The 27,349-nt window shown below is 41.0% G+C and overlaps 1 protein-coding gene across 1 annotated transcript; it reads right to left on the bottom strand.

Moving 5' to 3' along the window:
* Positions 1 to 195: 195 nt before the first annotated feature.
* On the bottom strand, positions 196 to 27,075 carry LOC136425163 (sine oculis-binding protein homolog A-like). The gene is made up of 7 exons (XM_066413963.1): positions 26,833 to 27,075; positions 26,157 to 26,180; positions 14,813 to 14,951; positions 11,291 to 11,428; positions 4,361 to 4,839; positions 1,307 to 3,721; positions 196 to 891 (listed from the first exon to the last, which is right to left on the bottom strand). Exons 1-6 carry the CDS (start codon positions 26,914 to 26,916, stop codon positions 1,943 to 1,945), a joined length of 2,643 nt encoding a protein of 880 aa, XP_066270060.1. The 5' UTR covers positions 26,917 to 27,075; the 3' UTR covers positions 196 to 891; positions 1,307 to 1,942.
* Between the last annotated feature and the right edge of the window lie 274 nt (positions 27,076 to 27,349).

The raw sequence follows: 27,349 nt of genomic DNA, 5'->3' as shown, positions 1-27,349 counted from the left end.
GAAGCAGCATTGTCCAGTTACATGGCCACCACCCCAATATACCCTAGTTAGCTCTCTAAAGCAACTGAGGCATTGATGAATACTTATTCATTTGCCACAACCAGAAAATATGAGTTATTCCTTTGCCAAAAGCCCCCTTCCCACCCTAAAGTAACAGGTCTACTTTCTACTTTAATGCACTAATTTTAGGGCTTTTCAGTGACACTTTTCAACTTTTCCTTATCATTCTCCTTGTTCTGTTAGTGAGCGTTTTTGAAATTTTGCACACAATGGCCATGAATTACACATTGCGAAATTAGTAACTATATGTGTATGATATTGTTGGGCTGGATGGACACACACAATATAATACAGACAATATTACACAAAATCCCCCAAAGACTATAGAACGACCAGTTGACCCACTTTTCACCTGGTCCAAAGCAGTCTTCTCAATCATCACAGAGGTTTTTTTAAAGCTACTACACATATTATCATTATATTCAACCTCTTAGTGATGGACATGCCACAGAGCCTGAGTACCAGCCTTTTTAGCTTCCGTACACTACCGAAGCTACGCTGCCGGTAGCGTAGGGAAGCTAAAAAGGCTGGTACTCAGGCTACATGCCACATGGCAACATTAGAGGAAGAAAGGGATACAAATAAGTGTATCACTATCATGACACAATCAGCATTATGAGCTTATCCAGTTGCACAATCATGACTTTGGCCAGCCACCGTGATACTTAACTTGCACATGTAAGGGTAGTACATTAAAATGTGTACTTCTGATCTAGTAGCCAAAGAATTCACAGATAACAGTGCTACTACTGGAACTATCTAGCCTGGTGTCTATCCTATTCTAGCTCTGGTTCACTACAACAATCACTTCCACAAAGAATAGCCTTGCACCTGTAGCCTGAGTACCAACCTCCGTAGTGACCGCTGGCTCAAAAGAATTCGCTTGCTAACCACAGAGTCTGACCCTGCGCGTATCCGTCACGGCTGTTAGTCAGATATTCGTTTCGATTTTGAACGAGCTCGCTGATTGGCCCCATTCGTCTAAGCTCCTCCCCATGCCACAATGTTCTTCATAACGGGTAGGTTCTAAGAACTGTTGCCATGGCGATTCTTTCAAAACTGGACCCGAACAGGGCAATAGAGACACCTTGGAACGAAAAATGGCACCGAACGCAGCTCGAATTCCCCTCATTACGTGATAATGAGACAGCCGTGACGGATACGCGCAGGGTCAGACTCCGTGGTTAGCAAGCGAATTCTTTTGAGCCAGCGGTCACTACGGAGGTTGGTACTCAGGCTATTGCACCTGTCCTCATTTCAACATAAAATTGTGAGTCCTTACGTCCTGCATTATTTTTTTAGGAATCAGACACTTTTCAGAATATTAGAGAATATATTCGAATTGGCATTCAACCACCTTTCCATTACAAGGATCTTGAGCCACCAAGCCAATTCAGAATGCTTGTCTATATTTTAGCAGAATATTCAAATGCCAGTCATTCCTTTAGAAACAGGTGCCAGACTATTCTACCGGGAAGCGTTTAAAGGAGCCAACAGTGCTAGAATAGGATGGATACTACACTAGGGATTATCATTATATTGCATTGCTGACTATGGAATGATGCCATGCTCCTTACATTTCCCTACACACCTTCAGTCTAAACTATGATATGTACTATAGTTACTCTCCCTACACTGTTAACTGTACATCTGGCACATCATTGGAGATAACTGCAAGTGGGAACATCTCATAAAATCCATGTTAAGTTCAGAGATATCAAATTTGTCTATCTACATCTCGGTCAGAAATCCATACTATAGAACCTGAACTTAATATATGGTCATGGAAGAAGCAATCTTGTTAAGGGTGATGTTGAAGTGTTGAAGTGTTCCCCAGAGATGCCTTCTGATACAGAAGACGAGATGCACTTTGCGCAGCTTCTTACTTGTTCCTCGCTCTGCTCCTAAGACAACGTCTCTTTGCGGCAGGCTCTTCTTCGCTTGCCTCAGTTTTTGCCTTCCCATAATTCCCCTCACCCTTCCCAGAAGCCCTCAGTGCGTAAGCATGGTCCCTGACTGGTCCATCTTCGTTGGGGGTAACGTTTTTTGCGCCGCCCTGTTTAGAAACATCTGCGAGCACAATGGCTGCTTCCTTTTTCAAAATGGCCGCTCGCGGTTTGGCGTAACTGTGGATTTCGTCACTCTCACCTCGCTCAACATCCTTTTTCTCATCTACGCTGTTTGTCGATTTGGCGTAGGAGTGAACGCTGTCCTGGGATTGGTCGACGCAGTTCCCATTTGTGGTGTCATGTGATGTTTGGTCTTCTGATAAAGATGGCTTCTCCTCGTTTTGTTCTTTTGAACTCTGACCTTTCTCAAGGTCAGGTGACAAAGATGGCTGGTCTTTTTCAACTTCAGTTTCAGCACATGATGTCTCCTGCTCCTTTGTTGGCAAAGACTGTTCCCTTTTTGTTTCCGTTTCATCGCTATCTGTCAGTGCTGGAGGTATTTCCTTTGTGTTTGAGAGGTCAACTACATCACCTTGGAAGTTGTCAGTCCGTTCCATTTCTCGATCATGGTCGATGGAATTTTCGTCCGTGTCCAAGTTGACACTGTTACATGCAGGTTTTTCTTCAGTGCCGCATTCCCTGTCAACGGTATTACACACTGGTATTTTCTCTTCTACACTTTCTTGGTCGTCTTTTTTGTGGTCATGGATGGGAGCATCGTCTTTGTTTGTGTCACATGTTTCCTCCTCTTTGTCACCATTCTGCAACGTAGTGTCAATGGAACCTGTACAAGGTTGCCTTGTCGGTTCCTTGTCTAATTCTTCTGGGTCATTGGCAGTTACAGAGTTTGAAAGTTGGTCTCTTCTCGATACAGTGTCTTTTAAACTTGATGATGAGTCGCTACTGGTGGAATCTTCAACGGAAACTGTGGTCTTTGTGACATTATCTACATAAACGTCATCACCTCCAATAGTGGAGTTTTCGCTTGGGGATTGGCTGGTGCTTGGAAGAACTTCACAACTTGTGTCAGCTTGTTCCGTCGCTTCATTGTCTTTCTGGTTATTCTTTTCAGACTGAGAACCGTCTGTGGGTACTGGTACCGGGACTAGGATAGGTATGGGGATGGGGATCGGGACTGGAATGAAGTACGGATATGGCACCATTAACGTGGGAGGGGGCAACAAGGAGCGTCCGGGCATGGGGGGTAGGTTCGGTACTTCCTGTGGCAACATGAAGTTGTGAGGCATGTTCTGGAGCAGTCCGGGGTTAGCGAACGCGAGGTGAGGAGGTAGCGGTTGTTGGGGGAAGTGCTGGGGGAACAGCCCTTGAGGTATGGGGGTATCGTTCCTGATCTGAGGGTGGGGCATGCTCGGGGACGGGGAGTGCCCCGGCATGGCGAGCGGCGGCATGGCTTGGTTCGGGGTGGGAGTTCTCGGGTGGAGCATGGGATGCATCATGGCGGGGGACCGGACTCTCTGATCTGCGACGATCTGTAGGGGGGAGACCGCTCCGCGAGGGGGGATCCCCCCGGGGATGCCGGTGGGAATCATACCAGGTGGCATCCCGGGTCTGACCATGTGCGCCGCCTGGATGACGGTGTCGCGGTGCGCCTGTGAGCCGACCGGGGGCGGCGGCATCCTCGGCTCACCCTGCAGCTGCAGCGCGGGGGAACTGCGGGAAACTGCAGGGTTCATCAGCCGGTTCTGCAGGCCCTAGAGAGGGAGAGAGAGAAATAGTTAGTTTATCAGAAACAAACATGCACAGCAAAAAGGGCTGAATGGTGTTTTTTTACAGTACATGTATGTTTCAAAAACGTAGCAACAGTAACATCTACACTACAGCAGTACAGGGCTCGAAATTCATTTTTGGAAATAAGTGCACATGCACCCAGTATTTCCAGCACTGATCTAGTTCTTTGAAATATTTCACTGGTAAAAAGTAAAAAAAACACAAAGCAGACCCTGTGCACTTGGTAAACAAATATCTAAAACAAACAAACAAAAATCTTTCAAAAAACTAGTATCTTTCTATCAGAAAACAGAATTTCTTATAGCATCTCGGAGAGGGAAGCTGGAGAAGCATCGGGGTAAGTGGGGAACTTTATGTATGGATTAGATTCTTATTGTTTTTCATGTTCTGTCAACTGTTACACTTTAAGTTTGCTATTCTTTGGTTCAGTATATTAGTATTTTGTTATCTCGTTAAAAGGCACGCTTTTTGTTTTTTCAGACTGTTTGTCGTAGTTTGTCAGGTATATTTGTACTTATCTGTATCTGTGTATTTTCTTGAATAAAAAAATTAAAAAATAAAAAAAAGTATGAAAGTATAAATAAGTGCATAAAAGGGCCTGCCTGGTCACTGCCTTCCGCAGTCTTCAGCCACAGCTCCGGCGTGATCAGTACCTGGCCGTTCGCCTGCGGACTACTCCTGGAGGACTGCGACGGACACATCGACGTCGGCGGCTTCACGTCCACCGCTACGGGCATCGGGCCCGGCGAAGGGGCGCCCGAACTAAACTGCATGCTCGTCGGGAGGTTGGCCTGAGTCTCCTTACAGAAGATATCCATCTTGTACTGGTTCAGGCATTTCACGCTGCAGAACTGAAGTCGCCTCTCGCCGTCGCCGAAGTCCAGGTACTCCTTCGTGTGACGAATGTGTTTACACCAATCGCAGACCTTGTTACGCTTGAAGTACGCGCGGCGACAAGCGGCAAAGCACTTCTCGCTGCAGAACTCTTTCGACTCGTTGTTCGTGTTGAGCGTGTACCGCTTGACACCGACCTTTTGACACCAAGCGCACAGGATCTGCTTTATGTTGTCTTCTTCGTCTCCTGAAATAGAGTCAGAGAGAGAGAAATGGTTTATTTATCAAAAACACTCACAGCACAAACGGATGAATTGTTTAAAAACTCAGCCTCATCACAAAGGTTTCAGTCACGTGACAATAAACAAACATTTAGTTATATGTTCATTAAGATGATATGTGCCTAGATAGGTAACACATGATTTTTTTTCTGTCAGAAAATAAATGAAAACCAAGCAAATGAATTGTTGTGACCGAACAACACTACAAATGAGAGGAACAAACTGTCTAATTTTCATTAGTATGATCTTCAATTGTGGTATCATAAGTCATCAAAACATTTTTCATTTACATGTATCACAATACCTGAGTGTGTGCAAGTTATCAAACCTCAAACACAATCTGTATTTATGTTTATCAGAAACAAACAGTTGCAGCACAAACATTGTTGATTTATCAACTTTACCCGAGTGTGTGTGTAAGTTATCAAATGTTAAAGTTAAACACAATAATATACTGTAAATGCAGAAATGTTCACAGTGGTTTTATGTTTGCGGTTTTCGCAGCGACCGTTTCACCGCGAACTTAAAACCACCGCAAACATTTTTGTCCAATACTGTAGCAGTATATGTGACTGTAGGGCTGCCGAACCACCGCGAACACTCCATAATCGCCTAAACCTGAAATAAAAACCATGCAAACTTAAATGCATCTACGGTATACTTTTCCACTGCATTGTCAAAAAGGCTTGAACTTTGTGTCACTGACAAAGATAGATTGCTATTAGTATTACACACATGATAATACCCAATACATTATCACTTACTGGGCATCTTAAGTACATGTGTTTGTACAACTACAAGTAAGAAGATCACTGATGTTACTACTAGAATATTCTACATGCATATGATGTGATGACTAAGCTTCAGGGTAGGAGGTACCGTAGAACGGAAAACTGAAGTGACTGTGGCACGTTTTCTGCATTGCTTAATATCTAAATCTATCTCAGCCAATTTGAATATGAATCCAGAAAGACTACTGTAACAGTAAGTTAACCTTTAGCACACTGGAGCAGCCGTTTGGCACCCAGTTCTCTATTGGTTACAGAGTTAGGCAGCAGGGAGAAGGTTAAAGGTACACTACTGTACTGTACTAACAAGTAACAGTTAGGCCACACCAATTCATTTTCTTGGTTAACTGAACAAAAAATCATTAAAAAAATGCTAGATTGAAAAATCAACTTGAAAACAGAATCTCAGAGGAAAGTTTGTACTTTGGTGCACACAGTTTCAGGGAGTGAACAGGATCAGGTGCAAGTTTTAACCCCAGCCTTCTGTTTTCATGATTTTTTTTGGCTAAAATTAAAAATAAAAATCCATCAACCAAGAAATTAAATTTGTGTGGCCTTAGCCTGCCAATTTGCTGAAATAAGGCTGCCAAAAATCAAACATTTTACAGTATAATTTCTGATTCAGTCATGGATATATATCTGTAATGAGATCATGTTAAGAAAGAGATTTAATTGGATTGAATAATTGATGGCTACCTACATTTTAAGTGGATTATTTTGTAACCTATCACTGGATCCGGAAGAGAGACTGCCATGAGATTAGACAGAGGGAAGTTCCACATTTTAGAGAAAAAAGAATTCAATGATGAAAGAGTTATGCTCTTGACATACATATAGACTCATCCCACAGCTGGCATAACCGAAAATATAACCTTCTCGGCGAAGGTAATAATTACAAAAACAGATAGTTCACAACGGTGGGTTAGAATTGCGAACAAGTTGGTTGCAGTGCAATTAGAAAAAAACAATGCAAACTCTTATCTGTGGATTGTGACTTTTGAACTTTCAGAGGGGAGGGAAAGTATAAAAAAATCTTTCACCAATCTTTTCTTAGTGTTTGTGGTAAATTGATAGTAATTTTGCAAAACATAGCCTTTAACGATAGGGAGTGGCATCGGTGAGGCACAACAGTTGGACTCAGAACCAATAGATCCCGGGTTCGATGCTCACCATGTCCCACATTTTACCATTGGGAAAGGCACTTAACACGACCTTCCCTGGCGATGGAGTGACGCCCACCGAGCCTCTTCGGCTCATCTGTTAAAAGTGTGTCAAAAACACACTACGTATTTGGTGTGCCGATGTGCCAACATCTAGCACATTTCCCGCCAAGATCCGTACCATTTTTTTTTTACCGATAGGCAAAAAAACGTCAGACTTGGCTGAACATGTACATTCGTCTCTCACAGCCAAACCGGTATAACTAAAATAAATAACAACAGCCTTCACCGATCAATAATTTGCAACCTTTAAAATCTTGACAACACCTAATTGCTCCCAAAGCAGCGTTTGACATTATCGCGGGAAAGTCTTTGGCGCGAAAATGTCTCCCCGACATTTGCACTTACCACGGTGAGCCTTTAACGATGGCATGTCTAATAAGGTTGTTCCGCTGTAATAAGTGACCGCATATTAGAGTGGTACACTTACTGGAACCAATATACATTGTACATCAATTTGCTTTATTAATTGTTAATGGCGATATGAATGATTACATTTTCCCGGGAAAAAAGAGCTTTTGTCGTGATTTAGATGCGCTATTGCTACCTCCTAAACAGTAGGCCTGCGCAGTTAGCAAGGGTTGTTGATAGTATTGATCATATTAGAGTTTAGTATTGATCATGTTAGCATACCTTATTATGTTTAATACCTTAAAATCCATTTTGTATTTCCTCTTATCTATTCATTTATTATGATTTATGGTATAAGTTCAATTTACTTTCTATCGTTAATCTTCCTTAGTTTTGAGTTATGTACAATTTATGATATAATTCCCATTGTCAAGTTTCGAGGGGAGGCCCAAGAAAAGCTACCTAGGCTTCTGGCCCCCCCTGCATGTTTTTTTTTTTCCCTGTATATCTTTGTTTTAAACACTTGTACATATGCGAATGAAAAAACAATAAACAATAGTGAAATCTAAACCTGAAAAATTTGTATTTTTTTCTGTTTTCTGTGTTCCTTGTTCTTTTGATCATCAGTGATATATATAACACAAGTTTTAAGGGATCAGACAATGTTTGCAGGTCTTCAAGCCCCTTTACGTATATGATTTAAATATATGATAGTGGGTAGATTTTCTGTTTTTTCAACTGAAAGGATGGGAAGCACACCTGACCTTGCCTTAATAACAAACCTCCAAGAAGCACACTCAGGTGAATATATAATATACACTGCCTATAATTTATAAATAGTTACATGTGAGTGAGTGTTATGGGCTATGCCACGCAGTATTACACCTGGAGATGAGAGGAAGAGGTCTTTTCAAAAGATAGGCCAAATTTGCCACAGTAATTGTAGCAATCAGTTCTGGCGGCTTTCTACATAAGTGTAGCAATTCTGTCAACCTTCATCAATATGCTCGATGGATGTGTTGGGTATAACACAGGTAGACTGCATCATAGAGTACTTTCTATGCGTACAAAGTACTACATGGGTAAGGTTGTTGTTTTTCACCCTGTAGTGCCTAGTACTTAATTGCAATGCCCAAGGGCAAATTGCAAGTACATGTACATATAGATAGTTTACAATGATATCAAGAATTACTTCCTATTACTATAATCCTACTAGTATGTTTTTATTCTTCCTGGCGTGGCTTTGCCGACAAAGATTTCAACCCACTTCTGGGGTAGGCTTACTGGTGACTGACAAGGCTGATAGATTATACGTCATTGAGCTAGTTTTGTTGGGTTTGAATATTGAGGCAGTGGAATACATTTTATTTACCTGGACTTCTTAAGTTCTATAATATATGGGTCAAATGTTGATAATTTTCCTATTTAGAGAGACTATTCGGTGAGGAAAGTGATCAGATAAGTGAGCCCGAGCTAGAATAGGATGGTTACTAGGACCCCGTTCACACTCATTTTTTTCAATCGCGATTGAAGTATAATCGCGATTGAATCGATCCGATCGCGATTGATTTTTTCAGTGTGAACGCTCCCAATCGCGATTGGAACGATCCAAAACGATCCAATCGCGATCGGATTGTAACTACCTCCGGAGGTAGTTTGATTGGATTAATCGCGATCGGATCCAATCCAATCCTATCAAATTTTGAGTGTGAACACAACTACGATTCATTCCATCGCGATCGGCGGGGATTTCGGCTGGTTCCGGGGGTGGGAGGTCATACATGCAGGTACGTGGGGTCATAGTTCGCATCGCGCGGGAAAACAAACCCAATCCGCACGTCAGATCGCTCTTGTACAACAACAACAACTTTTCATCGTCAACAATGCCCAAGAAGAAGAATAAAACTCCGTCAGCAACTTCAGCTGGTGGCAGATGGCGCGATGAGGAGACCAGGGTCCTCATCGCAATCTGGGGTAGAGAGGAGGTGCAGGCCAAACTGGGGAAATGTCACCGAAAGAGGGACATTTACCGCACCAAGTGACAATGTCTAGCAGAAAAATAGACACAAAACAAGGACAACAAGGACAACAACAACATTTACCAGATGATCGCCGATAGCATGCTTCAATCGTGCTTCAATCGCGATCGGATCACGGCGTACTTTAATCCACTTGGCGAAAAGCAGTGTGAACGCAAAAGTTTCTTTGCGTTCAATCGCGATCGGAACGAACAATCGCGATTATACTTCAATCGCGATTGAAAAAAATGAGTGTGAACGGGGTCTAGGCTCCTGGGCAGGCATGCATGGAGGAATCCTACAAAATTCAGCTGTGTTGCCATAGATCCTTGCTGACAAAAATAAGGAATTCAAAGCGTCTACATTTGTATATCCATATCAACACAACTGTAGTGGGAAGATAATCAGGCTAAAATATCTGCCCAGCCAAAACATCCATATCAGATCAAACTACAATAGGATACCCATCGTGGTGATCCTTATCTCTCATTGGTGGACAGTGACTGTGATCCTTATCTCCCATTGGCTGACAATCTTCTGACTTGCAGAAGGCCTTATCTACCTGTGGGCAGCGGCACGTTATTTTTGCCCGTCGTTATTCAGCAGAACGCAGATATGAATCAGGTCGTTTTTCAATTAAGTGCTGTGCAAGGCACTCTAGTCAATTAGTGGTATGGATTTATGGATTGGGACGTCAAAACAAAATGTGACAGACTGCTTGGAAAACTGGGGGTCCTGTCAACTTTGTCCGCTTTTACGTGTCACACTTCAAAATCAGAGGACAATACAAGACAGTACAATTTGAAAAATAAAGGCACCCAGAGCATTTTATGAGGCTTGAAAGCTGGAAATATTCTAGTTGCTGTAATTTTTATGAAATTGACATTCAATACCACAGTTAACCACATTTGCGTGCGGAATTTCTTATCAAAAGTGCTCAAAAGCGGCACAAAAATAAACTACATGGTGATCTTTTAGTTTCACATGCCTAGTGTAAATAGACCGATACCATAGCCCCACCCACCTCCGTCAAAACGTAGAAATGCAAAATCAAAACATAAAAATGCCAATATTTGACGGACATGCAGTCACTCTCTCATTGGTCAAACCGCTAATTGTGATGGTCAGTCAGGGTCAGTCTATTTGGGCTTAGATTTTCTATCAGCTCAGTTCTCATCACACAACGACATTGTATCATTGCTCCTTTAATGCCAATATGTAATGGTATAGACAAGTGTTATTGAAACGTACTATGTGTAGGAATGACTAGAGTTTTTTATTCAAGCTTCAAGCCTAATAAAATGCTCTTGATGCCGTTAAGTGCTGTAATTCACTTTATCTTCACGGTAGCAAAATTTCACGGTGTAAGGAAAATGGCCATTTTCACTGAACTTGTCTTGGCCACATGTTGTGATCAGCATCATTTTCAATGATGTTTGCAGGATCCTATAGTTTATAATGTATATACGCAACAGTATATTTCCTGCAGAGAAATACTTTGATTCAGCCTGAAAGTCAAAAGCAAACACAGCAACAGGGCTAGAAATATTTGCCTACTATTTGTAGGAGAAAAGCTATGACTGAAGATGAAAGTGAAGATTTAGCAATATCAATTTTGCATGCAAATTTTGGGTGGGTACCACGAATACAAATGTACCCAAGATGACAGCGGTGCACTAAAACCATACTGTAAATCTGAAAATACATCATAAAAACGTCTTGCATTTTGGAGGAACAGTTCGGAATTTTTTTGATCAAACATTTTGGAATTTTTTTGATCAAACTGCTGCAGTAAAATTACTAACAATTTGCTGGGGAAAAAGGGAATGAATTTTGAGCCCTGGAATACACAACTTTATGTATATAACTTGCGCAACAATTGTACAAGACTTAGTATAAATATGGCATCTACAGTTCTATAAGGCTAATCTAACTAATACAATAGTGTGTAGTATGGGATAAGAATGGGCTTTTACAATCATTGGAGGAATAGACATTCATTGATATATTTTTCCATGTAATGCGACTCCTAAGCCTCACCTGGACGGCTGGGTAGAGCGCCGTTTTTCACCATGATGCCCCCCTGTCCTGAGGCCGGCATGTTGCCGAGGGACACGCCCGGCAACTGGGAAGGTCCGCTAGCCGCGCCCGTGGAAGACGACGGATCAGTCCCCCCTGCTGGGAAATAAGAACGAGATCAATACCATCGCCTCAAACGTTCTCATTTCGTATTGACACAGGGCTGCCTACAGGACCCGTCCCCCCGTCCCAGGACGGAAATTTCCTTTCTTTCTTTATTCAAATATCAAAAACTTACAGACAAAACAAGCCTGGATGGCGATGATATTTACAATAAAATAGAGAACACCTATATACAATATGCAATATGTCAATACATACATCCATACGTACATCCCTGATATAACAAGTGCCCATTATTGCACACTGGGTTTTACTGTTTGTTGTACAGTCTGACTGCCTGGTGGAGAAAAGAGTTCTGTAATCTTTTTGTTCTTGTTGAGGTTCTTGGGATAGAAAAATTCCACCCTGGCTGTCTGAAAATCTGAACTGTCTGAAAAGCATGAAAATAAAGTGGTGTGGAATAAAAGGTAAAAGGCAAAGAGGGTGACCTCAGACTGAGGACAAAGCATGATGATTTTTCACGAGCTAGCAGAGGAGTTTGGCTTCGCTACGGCTCGATGTGTTAGGTTCTTTTACGGTATAATATGATACCTAGATAAATTTGTTTCAAAACCTTCTTCATCTACAATCTTTGTATTGAGGGTAATTTGAATAAGCTGAAAGTAGTTCATACATTTATTTTTCTTAGTACATGTAACTTTAAAACCATCTTTCACAACTTGATGCTATACTAAATATATGTATAGCATTACCCTTCTAGCACTAGATAAATCTTTCACCATGCCTTTATCCCCAGTGATTTTCTAATAGAGGAAAGAATATCTCAAGACTTTCAGTTGCTATTCTGGGACTTAACTGTCGACTTGTCAAGGCCATGGGGAAACCGCCGAGTAATAATTCACCAACGAAATCAATTTTTACCCAGGCATATTGGCTACGTCGGCAAAATGTAATTTCCGAGTCTTTACGATATCTCATCTTGATCTAACTAAGCACCACTTACAGTTACATTGTACAGTAATACTGCATTAGATATAAGGTACAGTCACATTTATTGCATGGGTTTTGGCTCATACGATTTTTCGCAAGCTATGGCAGGGCCATACCAGTGCAATATAGCCAAGGTGGGTACCCTCGTTGACGAATTTAACTGGATCCTTACTCTCATCCGAAGGACCAAAAGAAATAAGAAAACATAATCATGCTCTGGAAAGTGAAGAAAGTAACAGATCTAGTTCTCTCTACTACCTTTATCATCAACATCTTTTTGATGATGATGATGATGATGATGATCCACTGTATTCTGCAGCTCAGGTAGTTGTAGAAACAACCTCTGGCTGCATTCAGTCTTTCTTCATTTCTTTCTATTGTGTCTTTTTTCCTGCAAGCTGCCGTAGCTACCTGAGTTTCTTTGCAGTTTGTAGGTTTCCCATTCCTTTGTTTTTGAGGTCTGTTCTCAGAACACTTACTGTAGGTTTGTGCAATGTCTTCCTTTCCTGGGTTTTTGATGATGCATTAGAACATCTAATGTTCCAGCTAAATACTAATTTTGATGCCCTCTTGACTTGCATCCATGCAAGCCACCGCCTCCTAATTGCTTTATTACCAGGAATACTTCAGTTCTCCCAGGTGACAGACACGTCCTTCGGGCCTGGACGGGCAGGCAGCTACGCCGAGCTCTCCGCGCGCGCGGATAAAAGGAAATACAAGACCGCATTACCAAGCACAATGGAAGCACCAGGCATCACAAAGAGATGCGTCCGAATCTTAAAACAGCTTGTAATTACACCCGCGTAGTGGATTTATGGAGATATAATCCCATTGCGTAGTGTATAAAGTGCCCCGCTATTCATTAAGACGGAGTATTGAATACAGAGGGGATGATTGAATTACTGCGAGGGGCTGTAAGGGGACGCTAAGCAACTCCCCACCGGTAGAGGGGAGTAAATCAATTATGGAACATTACGAGCAGACGTTACGATCCGGTGCGTCTCGGAATCCCTCGGACCAGGCAGGGCAGGCGAGATGAGCATGCTTTCTCCGCCTTGCTGATGTAGCAATTAACCCTCTCTGTAAACCTCTCAGCGAGTTTGACAGCCCCCGACACTTTAGATTATGCTACAGTAAGTCTTGAAATGTTCGCGGCAGTTTTATTTTGGCAGTGATCTAGCCTATCTAAGACTACATGTGCCAGAGTTATAAACCCAGGATTAGGGTGTTGAAGTCATTTTTTCCTAGAACTGTCGTAGAATGGAACTCTTTGCAAAAAGTGCAGCAAGGACGTCCTTACAAGAATACATGTAGCTTTAAACAATGCCGGCAGTTATAATCAGTATGCATGATATAATCAGCTGCTGTCATGCCGCGTGCCTGCGAAGCTGGTGTGTTACGTCAAAGGGTGGTTATAACAGCCAGCTACAATGTATACAAAACAAGATACAGCCACTGTAAATACATTTATATATGTCTTCATTGTATTTCTCTAAGTTGTACTATAGAATTGTGTCAATCGGAGACTGAACACTGCAAAATCGCAAATAAGTTTGACCTGTGAACCATTTATGTTAGACAGGGTAGGCCTTTAAATGCATTAACAGTATACTGGCTTATTGCATAAAGAGGCAACACCTGGGGAGAACGGGTCAGGTGTCCAGGAGGGTCATTTGCATAACCTGATTTGTGCTCCCAGCCAATGAATGATGAATAAAGGATGAGCGGGTATACGGTAGCAGGCATTAAAGCTGCCAGGAGGGATCCCCGGGCATATAACCCGCTCCGGGGTGTATTCTATGTCGCAACCCGCACTCTTTTCAACGATCCGGCTGAAATATGATTTGCATGGCAACCATAGCAAGGTTCTGGGTTCTCGATGACATTGAAAGGGGCTTAGCCCTATGGAGAAACGTAACCAAACTAAAAGGCATAATCTCGGCTCCTCTTATTACCAATACCAATTATCTTTGAGGCTTAAGTTTTGCCCAGAAGCATGCGTACAAAGGAGATAACTTTTTTGTCCGGCTGCAGTTATCTAAAGAAAAAGCACTGGTATTATCAATGCTGCAGCTTATTTTTTATTTTATTTTATTTTATTTTATTTACAACTTACCTACAACTTGTAGTTATACAGAGTCTTACTTGGCTTGATTTCAGTAATCTATGCATTTATGCAAGTAATAGGGTAAAGAAGCATATGGAAGATCCATAGTTTAGCAGCACATTTGGCCCCAGAAGATTCAGAGGGTTACTAATATATGACTGGATTATGGAGAAATAAATGATAGGATTTTTGCATACTTATACCAGGTCCTCTATTACTATTCTTCTGTAGCAATCAGAGTTGGAATAAGATGGATTCCAGGCTACCTATTGTATTGTTGCATACTCACAACTAAAAAGACTTTAAATTGTAGAATATCTTACCCTCGGATCTGGATGTAGAGGCACCCTGGTCAACGGTCGCGGTGAATTTCTTGAGGTCCAGGTTTTCGGTGTCGGCCTTGTCCACCTTGTCGTAGCCATACCAGCCGAGAAGCTCGTTCATGGTGTGCTCCGCAAAATCCTGAGGTAAACACAAACAAACAAACAAACAACTTTTATGTTGACCTGCAAAGCTGAACATTCTGACAAGGGCTGTGTCCAGCTTTAAATCCATTTCCGTCCGAGTCATTCTTTTTTCCGAGGTATTTTCATTGAGCCGGAATTGTCGACTGTTCCTTCTGCCCGCACGTTTTCACACTACTTGATATGCAGTCACTGTGTTTGTATTATACCTAAATGTCTGTATACTGTCTTTGTTGTTTTTACTATGGGCCCTGGGCCTGATGGAAAAAAGAATAGATAGATAGATAAATAAATTAATTTTTTCCCAATCAATGGAGACAGCTTGATGCCCGACGTGTCCCTATAGGCACCGGATGACTTAAGTCTTAGACCAAAAATTGTCTCATTTGAAGTTTAAATGATGTTATACATCATAAATAGCTAGTAAAGAGTAATGTGATAATACACTTATACAGAAAAGTCTATAATGTGCATTTGTTTCAATAAATAGTTCAGCATGATTATCCATTCTAAAGTCTGAAACAAAATTGGCATCAGCAGTTCCAAAGAAAGTTGCTAGGGGGCCGACATCTACACCACTTACTCTCTGTTTAAACGGCTATCTACCACTGAAACGGCACAAACAACACCTAAAACATTTAATTACCTTCTTGACGAAAGTAATAAAAAAACACCAGACCTGCTATTTACAACAAGAGTCCAAAGTCATATCTTGTTAGTATCTGCCAAAAGCTTAGTTTGACAATAATTAAGAAAATAGATTATTTAGATGTGATATAATACAATAAAACATCCATTTATTGCCTCATGGATACAGTCCCTTTCCAAAACACACTGTGAAAAAACAATTATGAACACAAATTATAGCAGAAACATAAGCACAAACCAAGCACTGTAAAACTACTTATATCAATGACTCAAGTCACTGGAATATTGAATAAAACCTAATGGTGATATATTCCTCCCACTTACGCACTCTGGAAGTGGTGCTTAGTTTCCAGCCATGCATATTCTTTATTCCCATTCTGCTGTACCTGACTCCGCTAGGGGGAGGCGTGACATTCAATCCCAGCCATAATTTTCCACCTTGACTGGCAGGGCATACCTCTGGAATGTACAAGTGTCTGTGGGGAGGGGGGCGGTGGATCGAGTGTCTGTTGGTGTAGCTCCTAGCCTGGCAGTTCAACAATGGATAATGAATTGGAAACAATTGCTTGTGAATGATTCATGCCGACTATATAATATACTATATAACCTCCATTGGACAGGATTGTACACTGTCACTGGCTTTTGAAAACTTCATTGGCGGCCCTTTGGTACTGTCATTCTTGATTTGTTAACTGTAACTTAATTTTAGCTGATTTAACGGTCACTAGTCAACAGCCTAAAATTTCATCATCGCAAATATTTGATCACTAATAATTGAGGCGGTAATGTTTGTTCCCACCGTTAAAATTGAGTGTCGTGACCTACTCCATTCTCCCCCAACTGCTATATTTTCCTGCCGCTATATTTAGTGATTTAGAGTATTTGGAATATAAAGTCCACTCTCATAATTCCACTGGGTACTTGGACTGTCAAATCAACAAAAAAAAGTATTATCAAGGCCTTCCCAAGAATGTCCAGAACACCAGGATATCTGAAGTGTACATACTTCGGGGTCAGGGATTACTGATGCTCCATAACTAGATGTATCTAAATTCATTTTTGATTTAAGGAGGCCATCTTAATTTTCAGAATACCCTGCCGAATTACGATAATTGACTGATATTTCAGAACTGAAAAGTCATCTTATCAGTTTAGAAATGTTCACTGACACAGTGCTACAGGCCACACCATCTTAATACCTTGGTTTTCATATCTCAAAACATAATGCTAAATTGGATTTAATTTATCAACTGTTGTAAACAGTCTAAGGGAAAAGCCTGCATTTTGGTAAATATACAATTTTAGGGAGTGAATGTATCCTAGTTCATGTGTTCCCTGTTTCCGTGTTGTTTTCTTGCTGAATTCTGCCTTTCAAATGTCCGACAACCAAGGAAATATATTGAAATGGCCTAATGATTACTAAAATCTTCTTCCAGTTCACAGTTTTCTTTGAAATCTGCCTTAATCTACACCACTTAGTTTTAGTGTTAATCTTCAACTTCTCAACCATACTGAGAGATATGGGTAGCACATTTGTTTACACCAATTTAATTTCTTGGTTAACAGATTTTTTTTCAAATTTTAGAACAAAAAAATCATGAAAACAGAAGGCTGGGGTGAAAACTTGCACCTGACCCTGTTCACTCCCGGAAATTGTGTGCACCAAAGTACAAACTTTCCCCTGAGATTCTGTTTTCATGTTGATTTTCCAATCTAGCATTTTTTTTTTAAATTCCGTTAACCAAGAAATTAAAATGGTGTGGCCTAAATCAAAGAGTTAAAGCATACACAAAGTTTAAAGTGTTACTATTAATCTTCAAGTTCTCAACCATACTGAGAGATATGGGTAGCACATTTGTTTACAGATTCAGAATAACAACTGCTTTGCATCATGGGGCTGTTATGACATTGTTATGTATTATACGATACTTCTTTGCAGCCCATCCCAGTATACATTAGAAGTGCTGAATAAACATGTTTGCACTAAACCCGTCCCATCTGTTATTTCTAAGGCAGACTTTAAAGTTATTTGAAACTGTGAGGCAAGCTTCTGTTTCTGTCTTGATTACCATCAAACTCTCGGAGGGCTGGGTTCTCTGGGTAGTGTTTCAGGTCTGAGCTGGCTGGCTGTCACGGCCGGCATAAGTTACACCATACAGTGTCAAGACCACTTCCAAGTCCCAGCCTACCCAAACCAGCTGTGGTGGACAGACAGCCTTTAATATTACTGTGAGGCCAGAGGGGAAAATGGTGTGTTTCTGTTTACCTGAAGGACTCCAGCAAAAACCTGCCTCTAGTAAAAACCTGCTGACCCTAGCAAAAACCTGCCGACTATAGCTTGAGTAAAAACCTGCCGACCCTAGCAAAAAACCCTCGACCTTAGCAAAAATCTGTCGACCCTAGCAAAAACCTGCCGACCTAGTAAAAACCTGCCGACCCTAGCAAAAAACCCTCGACCTTAGCAAAAATCTGTCGACCCTAGCAAAAACCTGCCGACTATAGCTTGAGTAAAAACCTGCTGACCCGAGCAAAAATCTGCCGACCTAGTAAAAACCTGCCGATCCTAGCAAAAAACCCTCGACCTTAGCAAAAATCTGCCGACCCTAGCAAAAACCTGCCGACCCTAGCAAAAACCTGCCGACCCTAGCAAAAACCTGCCGACCCTAGCAAAAACCCTTGACCTCAGCAAAAACCTGCTGACCCTAGCAAAAACCTGCTGACCCTAGCAAAAACCTGCTGACCCTAGCAAAAACCTGCTGACCCTAGCAAAAACCTGCTGACCCTAGCAAAAACCTGCTGACCTTAGTAAAAACCCGCCGTCCAAGTAAAAATGCCTGCCGACCCTAGCAAAATCTGCCGACCCTAGCAAAAACCTGACCACCCTAGCAAAAACCTGACGACCCTAGCAAAAACCCTTGACTCATAATAAGCAAAAACCTGCCGACCCTAGCAAAAACCCTTGACCTTAGTAAAAACCTGCCGACCCTAGCAAAATCTGCCGACCCTAGCAAAAACCTGACGACCCTAGCAAAAACCTGACGACCCAAATAGCAAAAACCTGCTGACCCTAGCAAAAACCTGCTGACCCTAGCAAAAACCCTTCACCTTAGCAAAAACCTGCGACCTTAGTAAAAACCTGCCGACCCTAACAAAAACCTGCCGACCCTAGCAAAATCTGCTGACCCTCGCCTTTTTTTGGGTTTGCTTCCAAGGGACATCTAAAATTTTACATCTGACTTTTGCGATGAGTGACAAAAACATTTAAGAATCCTTTTCCAAAATGTTCTCATCTCTGTTGTAATAGAGAATGTAACACAACTACATGTACATAGACCCACCAAACCTAGGCCCTCCTTATGTCGACACCTCGCATAATATTACAAAACATGATGTTGAAAACACAAGTGTCCTGATGCATCTCAGTTTTACATTGGTAAAATAGTATTTGCTAGATTGCTTCGGACGAAATCTAGAAAAAAAGAGGAAAAAAAGAGAATCTCTACCAAAGTGCCAACCTACTGACTCAAATTTTTTCATATACGGAAACACAACATTCATTTTCCTAGGCCTAACCTCACTGGCAGCTTTTATCTACTTTTCAAACAAATTTTCATAAATAAATGAGTAAGGCCACACCAATCTAATTTCTTGGTTAACAGATTTTTTTTAATTTTAGCAAAACAAAAGCAACATGAAAACAAAAGGCTGGAGTGAAAACTTGCACCTGACCCTGTTCACTCCCTGAAACTGTGTGCACCAAAGTACAAACTTTCCTCTGAGATTCTGTTTTCCTGTTGATTTTCTAATCTAGCATATTCTTTAAAATTCCGTTAACCAAGAAATTAAAATGGTGTGGCCTAACAGATATATACAAGTAATGACAGGTCATGTAGCATTCCAATTTTGGTAGGTTTCATGTTTAGATTTTGAATATACACAAAAGGTAGACTGTATCTAGTGACTGATATCATGTGATGTGCTTTTGTTACGGTCAGACCAATGTCAAGGTCAGAAGACCACAAGGTCAACATAACAGACTCTGCATGGGAAAACTGTTTGTGACTCACCTATATTGCTTTCTTTTTTTCTGATCAAGCAGATTACATAATGTAAAACATATCATAGAGATCTAATTTGTAGTTGGTTGATACAAAATTCAGACCAGATTTTGAAAAAAATTAGCATTCATTCCAAAAAATATGAATATGGATAAATGAATACAAATGTATTTTACTAAGATATATTATATATCTGTATTACATATTCAAGTAAATTGATAAAATATGGCTAAAAAAGGTGACAAAAGCTTGCTTGGCCAAAGAAAGGATGCTATATAGCCTCGAGCTCCTTGGCCAAAGCTAGGCAATCATGTAGTATTGACTCCAAAATCCAATGACATCATTGGATGTCAGGTGGCCCCTTCTTCTTGCCATCATCACTATGGTACCACCTGTCTATTATCATCTCAGCTTGTCATGATCAGGTGCATGCAGCCAAAGCTAGGCAATCGTGTAGTATTGATCCCCAATTCTAAGAAGCTATATGTCAATGACATCATAGAAAGTCAGGTAACGCCTTTTCTCCCATCATCAATATCATACCATACAATGTATATGTCACACCTTGACCTATCAATTGTCATCCAAGTTTGTCAGTTAGAGCTAGAGCTATCTGCACCTAGCAAACATGTAGTATTAATGTAAGAAGTTACAGTTACTGGTATAGTCAAACAAAATGACATCACAGGATGTCAGGTGTCAGACCCCTTCTTCTCTCCATCATCACTATGGTACCATAGGTCACACACCTGTAAACTATCATCTCCAGTCTGTCAGGTGTAATAATAGACAAGGTTGACTGGGGCAAGACAACACCATGGCCAGGACCGACATGTCAGGGTCAGGTTTACATACCAGCTGGCTCAACTAGAGTGACGAAAATGAAAGGGGGTAACCCTGAGGTGTCAGAAAGCATTCATCATGATTGATTTACCAAAGGTTTAATAGCATATCATTCTACTGAAAACGTTCTAGCAATTTCTTAAAGCTTAGAATGATCAGTCTGGCTTGACCGACAGTCACAGGCTTGAAGAAAAGTTTGTCAATTTTCTCGACTTATCATCAATTCTATATGTGGCAAATAAAATCTTTTCAAATAAACTGAGGCAGTGAGAGTGTACTAAGGCTAACACAGGGATGGATGCCAACTTGAAGCTACATAAATTCCACAGTGAAACACACTTTAAAAGTAACATACATTTCCCAATAATTACCTTTGGTTTACCTAGCTGATTAGCTATAGCCTGGAATCCAAACCTATTATAGCTCCCAAGTATAAATTTGAATTCCAGGCTAGATTAGCTGTAGGGTAGAGTATGGAAACCTTGGTATTACTACAACTAGGATGACACTTGGGCTACTTCTACATTTGAAAATTTTCTATACCATATCCCAATGGCATCAATGTTGTCCACATCACCACCATGCATGCTTTCAATTTCTCTTTAAGTTTAACAGTAATCTAACCCTTCACAACTGATAGTTCCCTCTAGGTCATCCTGCTTCAAAACCACCTGTTTTCTCCATCCATCCAACCAATAGCAAAAAGTGTGAACTGTTTTTTATGAACTTCAAGATTAGTAGTACCAAGCCTTCAATTCTGTATACAACATCTAGAAATAAGAAGACAATATTTTTGCATTGTGTGTCATATAACCACCTCTCTCAGAATTAAACTGAGTACTGCCACATAAAAAGTGAATTAAAAAAGATCTACTAACGCAGCATATCATAAGTAATCCGAGGTATGCACACTTCAGATATCCAGGTGTTAAAGACATTCTTGATAAGGTCTCGATAACACCATTATCTAGAAATACGAACACATAATATTTGCCTGAGGTTGCCTGGTAGAATTATGAGAGTTAACGTTATACCGGTATCCACTTTTCCAAAAGCTGGCTAGTGAGTAAGATTACTAAGAAGGGTATTTTTAGCCACGGTTCCATTTTGTTGGACAGGTCTACTATTACCTCAACTGTGTCACACGTATGGCCAGTCAGCAACCTGTCAGGTCCACTTCTGGCTAGCCTGGAGTCCAGCCTTATTAGCTTTCCGTTCGCTACCCAAGCTCTGCTCCTTGCCAATAGCTAATAAGGCTGGACTCCAGGCTAACTTATGGCCACATCAAATCATTTCCTTGGTTAATAACGTTTACAGACAACTTAAAATTGTGAGAGGCCAAGATGAAAACAAAAAGATAGTGGACAACTTGATTAAGGGTTTTCATGTTGATAATCTACTTCTGAATTCTTTTTTTAGTCTGAGAATTAGTAGAACAAGACAATCAGAGATGTCAGACTTCACACATGACCCCTAGCAGAAGGTATAGAAACTGCATAACTCCCTCTGGCAGAATATACAGGCACTGCAGTGTGGAGACACACGCACACGTGCACACACACACACGCAAACACACACACAAACACATGCACAGGCTAGACAGAAAGAGAAAGAGCAAAAAATAATTTCCTTCACTTACATGGTTGACTTGATAGGGACATTCCATAGTAAATCAACAGGTGTTTTTTTTCAAAAAGACAAGCCAAATATCAAATCTTTGGTGATTAATTTCTGTTAATGCAATGCTTATATTCTATATCATATTTCATCTTTTTCAAATATCATGTTCTTAGTCTGCTACTACGCCCCTACGACCGCTGAGGTCATGGGTCATGAGTGAGTGAGTCTGCTACTGACAAAGTGCAACCCGCCTGTCTCTAGATAAATGCTAATTGACAGATGATAACATTATACCACAGAAACGGGGCAAACAACCAAGGCAATCAACCTCATTAAAATAACCCAAGTAGAATTTATACACCATAATCAGATTATAATGAAAATATGCATGTGCAGCTGAAAGATGCAGATATGTCTTTTCAGATGTGTCTTTTTCATCTCAGATGTTTTTCTGTAATGTCAATTTTTTTTTGATGAAGTAAAGACTTGATCATTGAAGCGGTAAGAAATCTAGGAGGTCTGGGGGCATATTCTCTCCCTGGAAATTTTCTAACCCTAAGAAACATGATTCAAAACATTTTTAGGTGCAAATTTGATAAGCTGGTGAGTTCAAGCAAATCTTTCACTTTTTTGTTTGTCAAGGTGATGTAATAGCTATACTATTTGCTGTAAATTTCTGTCAGATTATCGAATGATGGAAGTTGGATTTCGAAAAAAAACTTATCATATTTCTGTTCTTTTTACATTGTACATACATCAATATGTATGTACCTGCGACTAGTAGTAGGTATGTTACCTTTAGTGTGTGGAGTGAAATATGTACTTGCTCAGTCCCACATGCCATCTTGTAACATATAATCATATAACCTTCATTAACATTAATATCTATCCACGAGGTTACATAAATCTGCCACATTGAAAAACTGTGTGTTTGAGAGATCTCTAGTGCAGCACCTCCCACGTATGCACAGTTTTGATATACAGGAGTGCATTATACTGGGGGACGTTGGGTTGGAGATCTGTTTGGATGTAACGTTTTAGGGTGACAGAATTATTTACCCTGGTGGAATTATATAAGTAGATGTTACTGTGTTAGTTTTACATGTTCCATCATTTGCTTAACATTTACATGTAACCTAATATTGCACGTATACTTATTGTGACTTAAAAGCGAATAAATAGCATTTGTCTGAGCCAGCCCTCCCGAATCTGCATGTATGGGAGGTGACAGTCTGGGCTGTGTTGTACCCTGCAGCCTGTAGTAACCCTATCCACCCAGCTCAACCCTCCTTAGTCCAACACAATGTAAGACTATAACCTGATATCTAAGTCTCCAAGATATCACATCTAAAAACCCTAAGGCAAGCAAAAAGGAATCCTAATTGCTTCTCCAACTCTTGGATCTGTTTTCCTTCAATACTCTTGATATACCGTAAATCTTGAAATGTTAGAGTGGTTTTATTTTTGCACTTTTCGTGGTTACCTCCATCGCGGAAGTGTGACATCACGAACGTGTGTTTCCAATGTGCTATATATTACTAAGGTACTTCAGAATCGTTTCAACTGCGAACTGAAACTGTGCTCCCCTCCTTTTTGCAAAATCAGGTCACCGGAAAAATAGCTGCATTTTTACACTAGCAATAAGGTTGTATCTCCAATTATCTTTTATTCTTATCAAAAGCCACACAATCTTATTTCCTTGGTTTCAACATGAAAACTGCAGACTGGGAGAAAGAAATGAATCAGAGTATATTCACCCCCTGAAACTGTGTGTACAGTATCAAAGGCTTTATCTCTCAGACTCTTCATTTTGATATTCCAGTTCAGCAATATTTTGGTTGTATTCAATAACCAACAAATCAAATTGGCGTGGCCTCAGCTCTGATTTTAAAGTATACTTCCTATCATCTTTTCAATGTATTTCTTACTCACTTCATCTTTCCTCCAACTCCAAGGAAAGGGAATACAAACTTGGTACAACCTAATATTTGTGTTTGTTCAGATGAAGAAAGTGCTACCATGACTAAATAAACCTGGCCATTTGTCGAAACCTGCAGATTTCTTTAGGATAAAAGCCAGTTGTATATAATCAGTAACGTCCTCCCTGCCTCTGTTATACATTTCAAACAAATTCTTAGGAACCTGTCTAAAGAATAAAGAACCTGTCTGCAAGTTCTATATCAAGAACCTAAGAGAATATCCCCATCTTGTAACTACGTAGCTTCCAAAAAAAAAACTATAACTCACTCCAGCTCTTCCTATAGCTTACCTTTTTCCTCACGGCCCATGAGGCTACATGAAGTTGAGAGAGTTGTCGATAAAAATGATATTTAATCATGCATGGGGACGCTACACTGCCTCATAATTACCTCGGAGGAGTCTGTATGGATTTGTAACAGGAGAGAGCCCTTGCTTTGAAATGAAATCTCCTGTATAGCAGGCAACCTGAACCTGCCCTGCAGATATGAAGAGAGAAAAGGGGCAGACCTTTCTGCACTTCAGTTACCCGGGGATGTTGACTTCAATACCAGCAAGGTGTCCGGTATCCCTGAGAAAACAGTCACTTTGGCGAAAGTTGAAATTCTTGTACCTTCAGCGGTGTCGGCTTTCATCCGTGGAGGCCCGGAGTTTCAGAGGGAGGGAGCTGGAGACTACAAAAGGCCGATGTTGTCACATGAGCCCGATCTGACACACAGATATGCAAATGTTTGGGAAGATCCTGCAAAAACATGTCACCGGATAGGTGCGTGGGCTGGGGGATCGCACAGGCCGGGGTACGGTTTCACAGAAACAGGCCAGCAGACTCCCCTCAAGTCAGACATAACATTTTTATCTGGAGAACAAGAAAACTAGAAATACGGCCAGCCTGGGGTTTGTCTTGTACTCTTACACCTATTGATTTTAAAGGGGACGCCTTCTTTTTTTTTTTGCAGGGGGCTGGACAATGTGGGTTTGGGAACAATGCCCACTTACTGGACCACTTTCACTGGGACTCTCACTTTCCCTGGCCTGGTCAATTGTTCTGCGTGAACTGTGAAACAAACGACTTTCACTGGCCTTTGTTCTCTTCTCCCGGGCAAAGTCGACACCTCAGATAAGAGGTAAGAGGAACGCCATACACGTTGTCATGACTGATTATATGGGCTTGGGCTATTACACAGGAACTAGTGCCCCAGCAGAAGGGGGTCGTGTGGAACAATAGACCACATAGTGGACACCCTTTCAGCGTAGGGGGCGTTACACACTGGACCTGGGGGCACACATACTGAGATTTTGTCCATGCAATCCTACACTTCATTCAGGTCATCATTAAACCCAACAGTGACATTATATCCCACACACTGCAGGAGTTGTAGTGTTGGTTTACCACGAGACACCGTCACCGTTTTCATGTCTGCGACATCCCCGATTGTGCAAGACCAATCACGGCAGGACAATAGATAACTTTTAAGTTCTATTGTAACACGGTATCTCTCTCCCAACAACCAATGGGGACAAAGAACAGCATTAGCATTTAGAGTTACTGCCTTACTGCCTTTTCTTACCAATAAATTTCATAACAGCTGTTCATAACAAGTAATTTGTATTAATATTATCATTATTAAGTAAGTAATATTTAATTACGATATCAGATGCATGTTAATACTAACAGATCATATTCAAAAAGAATGTTGGAATTTGTGTAGTGTTACAATTTTCATAAAATTGCCTAAAATTTCTAGATTATAGAAGTGTGATATTCATAAAAGAGTGGAGATGGAAACTGACAAGAAAATAAAATTGTTTTTGGCTAATATCTTCATATCATAAAAGAAAGGAACATTACACTGTTTACAGGGACGATTTCTTATCAAATTGTTATAAATTGTAAAATCTCATAAAAAATTGATCCTTGAAAGAAAATACTTTTTTCATGCAGATATCAAAATGAATCAAGTAAGATTAAGTTAAGAAGTTCAGATCAGATCAGATCCTACTCAATGCAAAGATTTCTAATTTGAAAAGAGCACACAACTTACGAGATGGTTCCTTACCTTAAATTCTACTTCATCTTTACTCTGAAATGATAAAAAGATGGGAAGTGGGCTTTAAATAATTTGACAAAAGCAACAACAACAACAAGGCACTCGTAAACAAGACAACACAAATAAACCAGACCTGTCAAACAAAGAAATGGTTATACAGCGGCTTATCAATAAAAGATTGTAATGTTACCAGGTGTAACAACACACCTGAGTGTCAGGGCACACTTCCTTTGTTTACATACATGTCCCGCTTTTTCCTAACAACAAAGGGTCGACCTGGCCTGTGAACAGATCCTGTTCGCCTGATTTATGCTCACAATACCAGCCTGGGGCCATTTGGCTGGGTCGGTTGGTTACCCATGGGTGTATCCCGTTGCTGGGTGGGTGTTTCACACCCATGATGACGCTCCCATCCCCACCCACACACCTGGGATCTACACACACCCATATCGCACCCACTACAAATCAGTGCACGGCGCGATCCCACCCCGACCTGCGCTGACAAATCGCATTTGATGGAAGGCAAGAAGCCGACATTTCTGTATGGAGGTCGCAGGCCACGCCTACAGCTCGCATTACATCCCCCGAGCCCGGCTGGAATGCATTACAGATGGTGGTTGAACAACGTTTTCTCGAAAAAAGAAAGAAGCACAAAATCTTCCTCCTTCTCCCCCGGAAACCTCACCTTCATGTCGTCGGAGAGCTCGGTTTTCACCCCCACGGCGGGTTTGTCGCTTCTCTTCCGTGGCGGCTCGCCGTTCTTGTCCATGGTGGAGACGGGAATCGTCGGGAGAAGGCGGGAGAAGAGCCGGGCGCTGGGCGGCTGGCGCTGAGAGGAGACCGCCTACTCAGCTGCCATGTTGTTGTGAGCCCGCATGCAAAATGAACACACGACGCTTTGCGGTAATTACTGTCGTGAAACCACTGCAGCTGGGCGATTCATGACGTTTCCTTGTCTTTTGTATCCTGATTTGTTACGATATTTGTGAAGAAATACCTGAAAATCAGTTATTGTACCCAAAAGGACTAACCTTAACATTCATAAATAGAAAATGAACATATAAATAAATCTAGATTGTCGTAAACGATCATGGCATAGACCATATAAAGATAGGAGGACTTTTATTATTAATCTAGCCATCTCAAAACTTTATATCATGATTTCTAAATTGAATAGTATTAAACATATATATATCATATAT

Source organism: Branchiostoma lanceolatum, chromosome 1, assembly GCF_035083965.1.
Source record: "Branchiostoma lanceolatum isolate klBraLanc5 chromosome 1, klBraLanc5.hap2, whole genome shotgun sequence".
In the NCBI taxonomy this organism is placed as follows: domain Eukaryota; kingdom Metazoa; phylum Chordata; class Leptocardii; order Amphioxiformes; family Branchiostomatidae; genus Branchiostoma; species Branchiostoma lanceolatum.
The sequence above is the reverse complement of the archived record's forward strand: the minus strand, read 5'-3'. Positions and strand labels throughout refer to the sequence as shown.

Excerpts from the sequence above, each read along its gene's own strand:
- LOC136425163 (XM_066413963.1), bottom strand. The coding sequence starts at position 26,916 with ATGGACAAGAACGGCGAGCCGCCACGGAAGAGAAGCGACAAACCCGCC. Across the intron at positions 11,429-14,812 it reads CTCTACATCCAGATCCGAGG|CAGGGGGGACTGATCCGTCG; the intron begins GTAAGATATTCT and ends CTTATTTCCCAG. Across the intron at positions 4,840-11,290 it reads CGCTCTACCCAGCCGTCCAG|GAGACGAAGAAGACAACATA; the intron begins GTGAGGCTTAGG and ends ACTCTATTTCAG.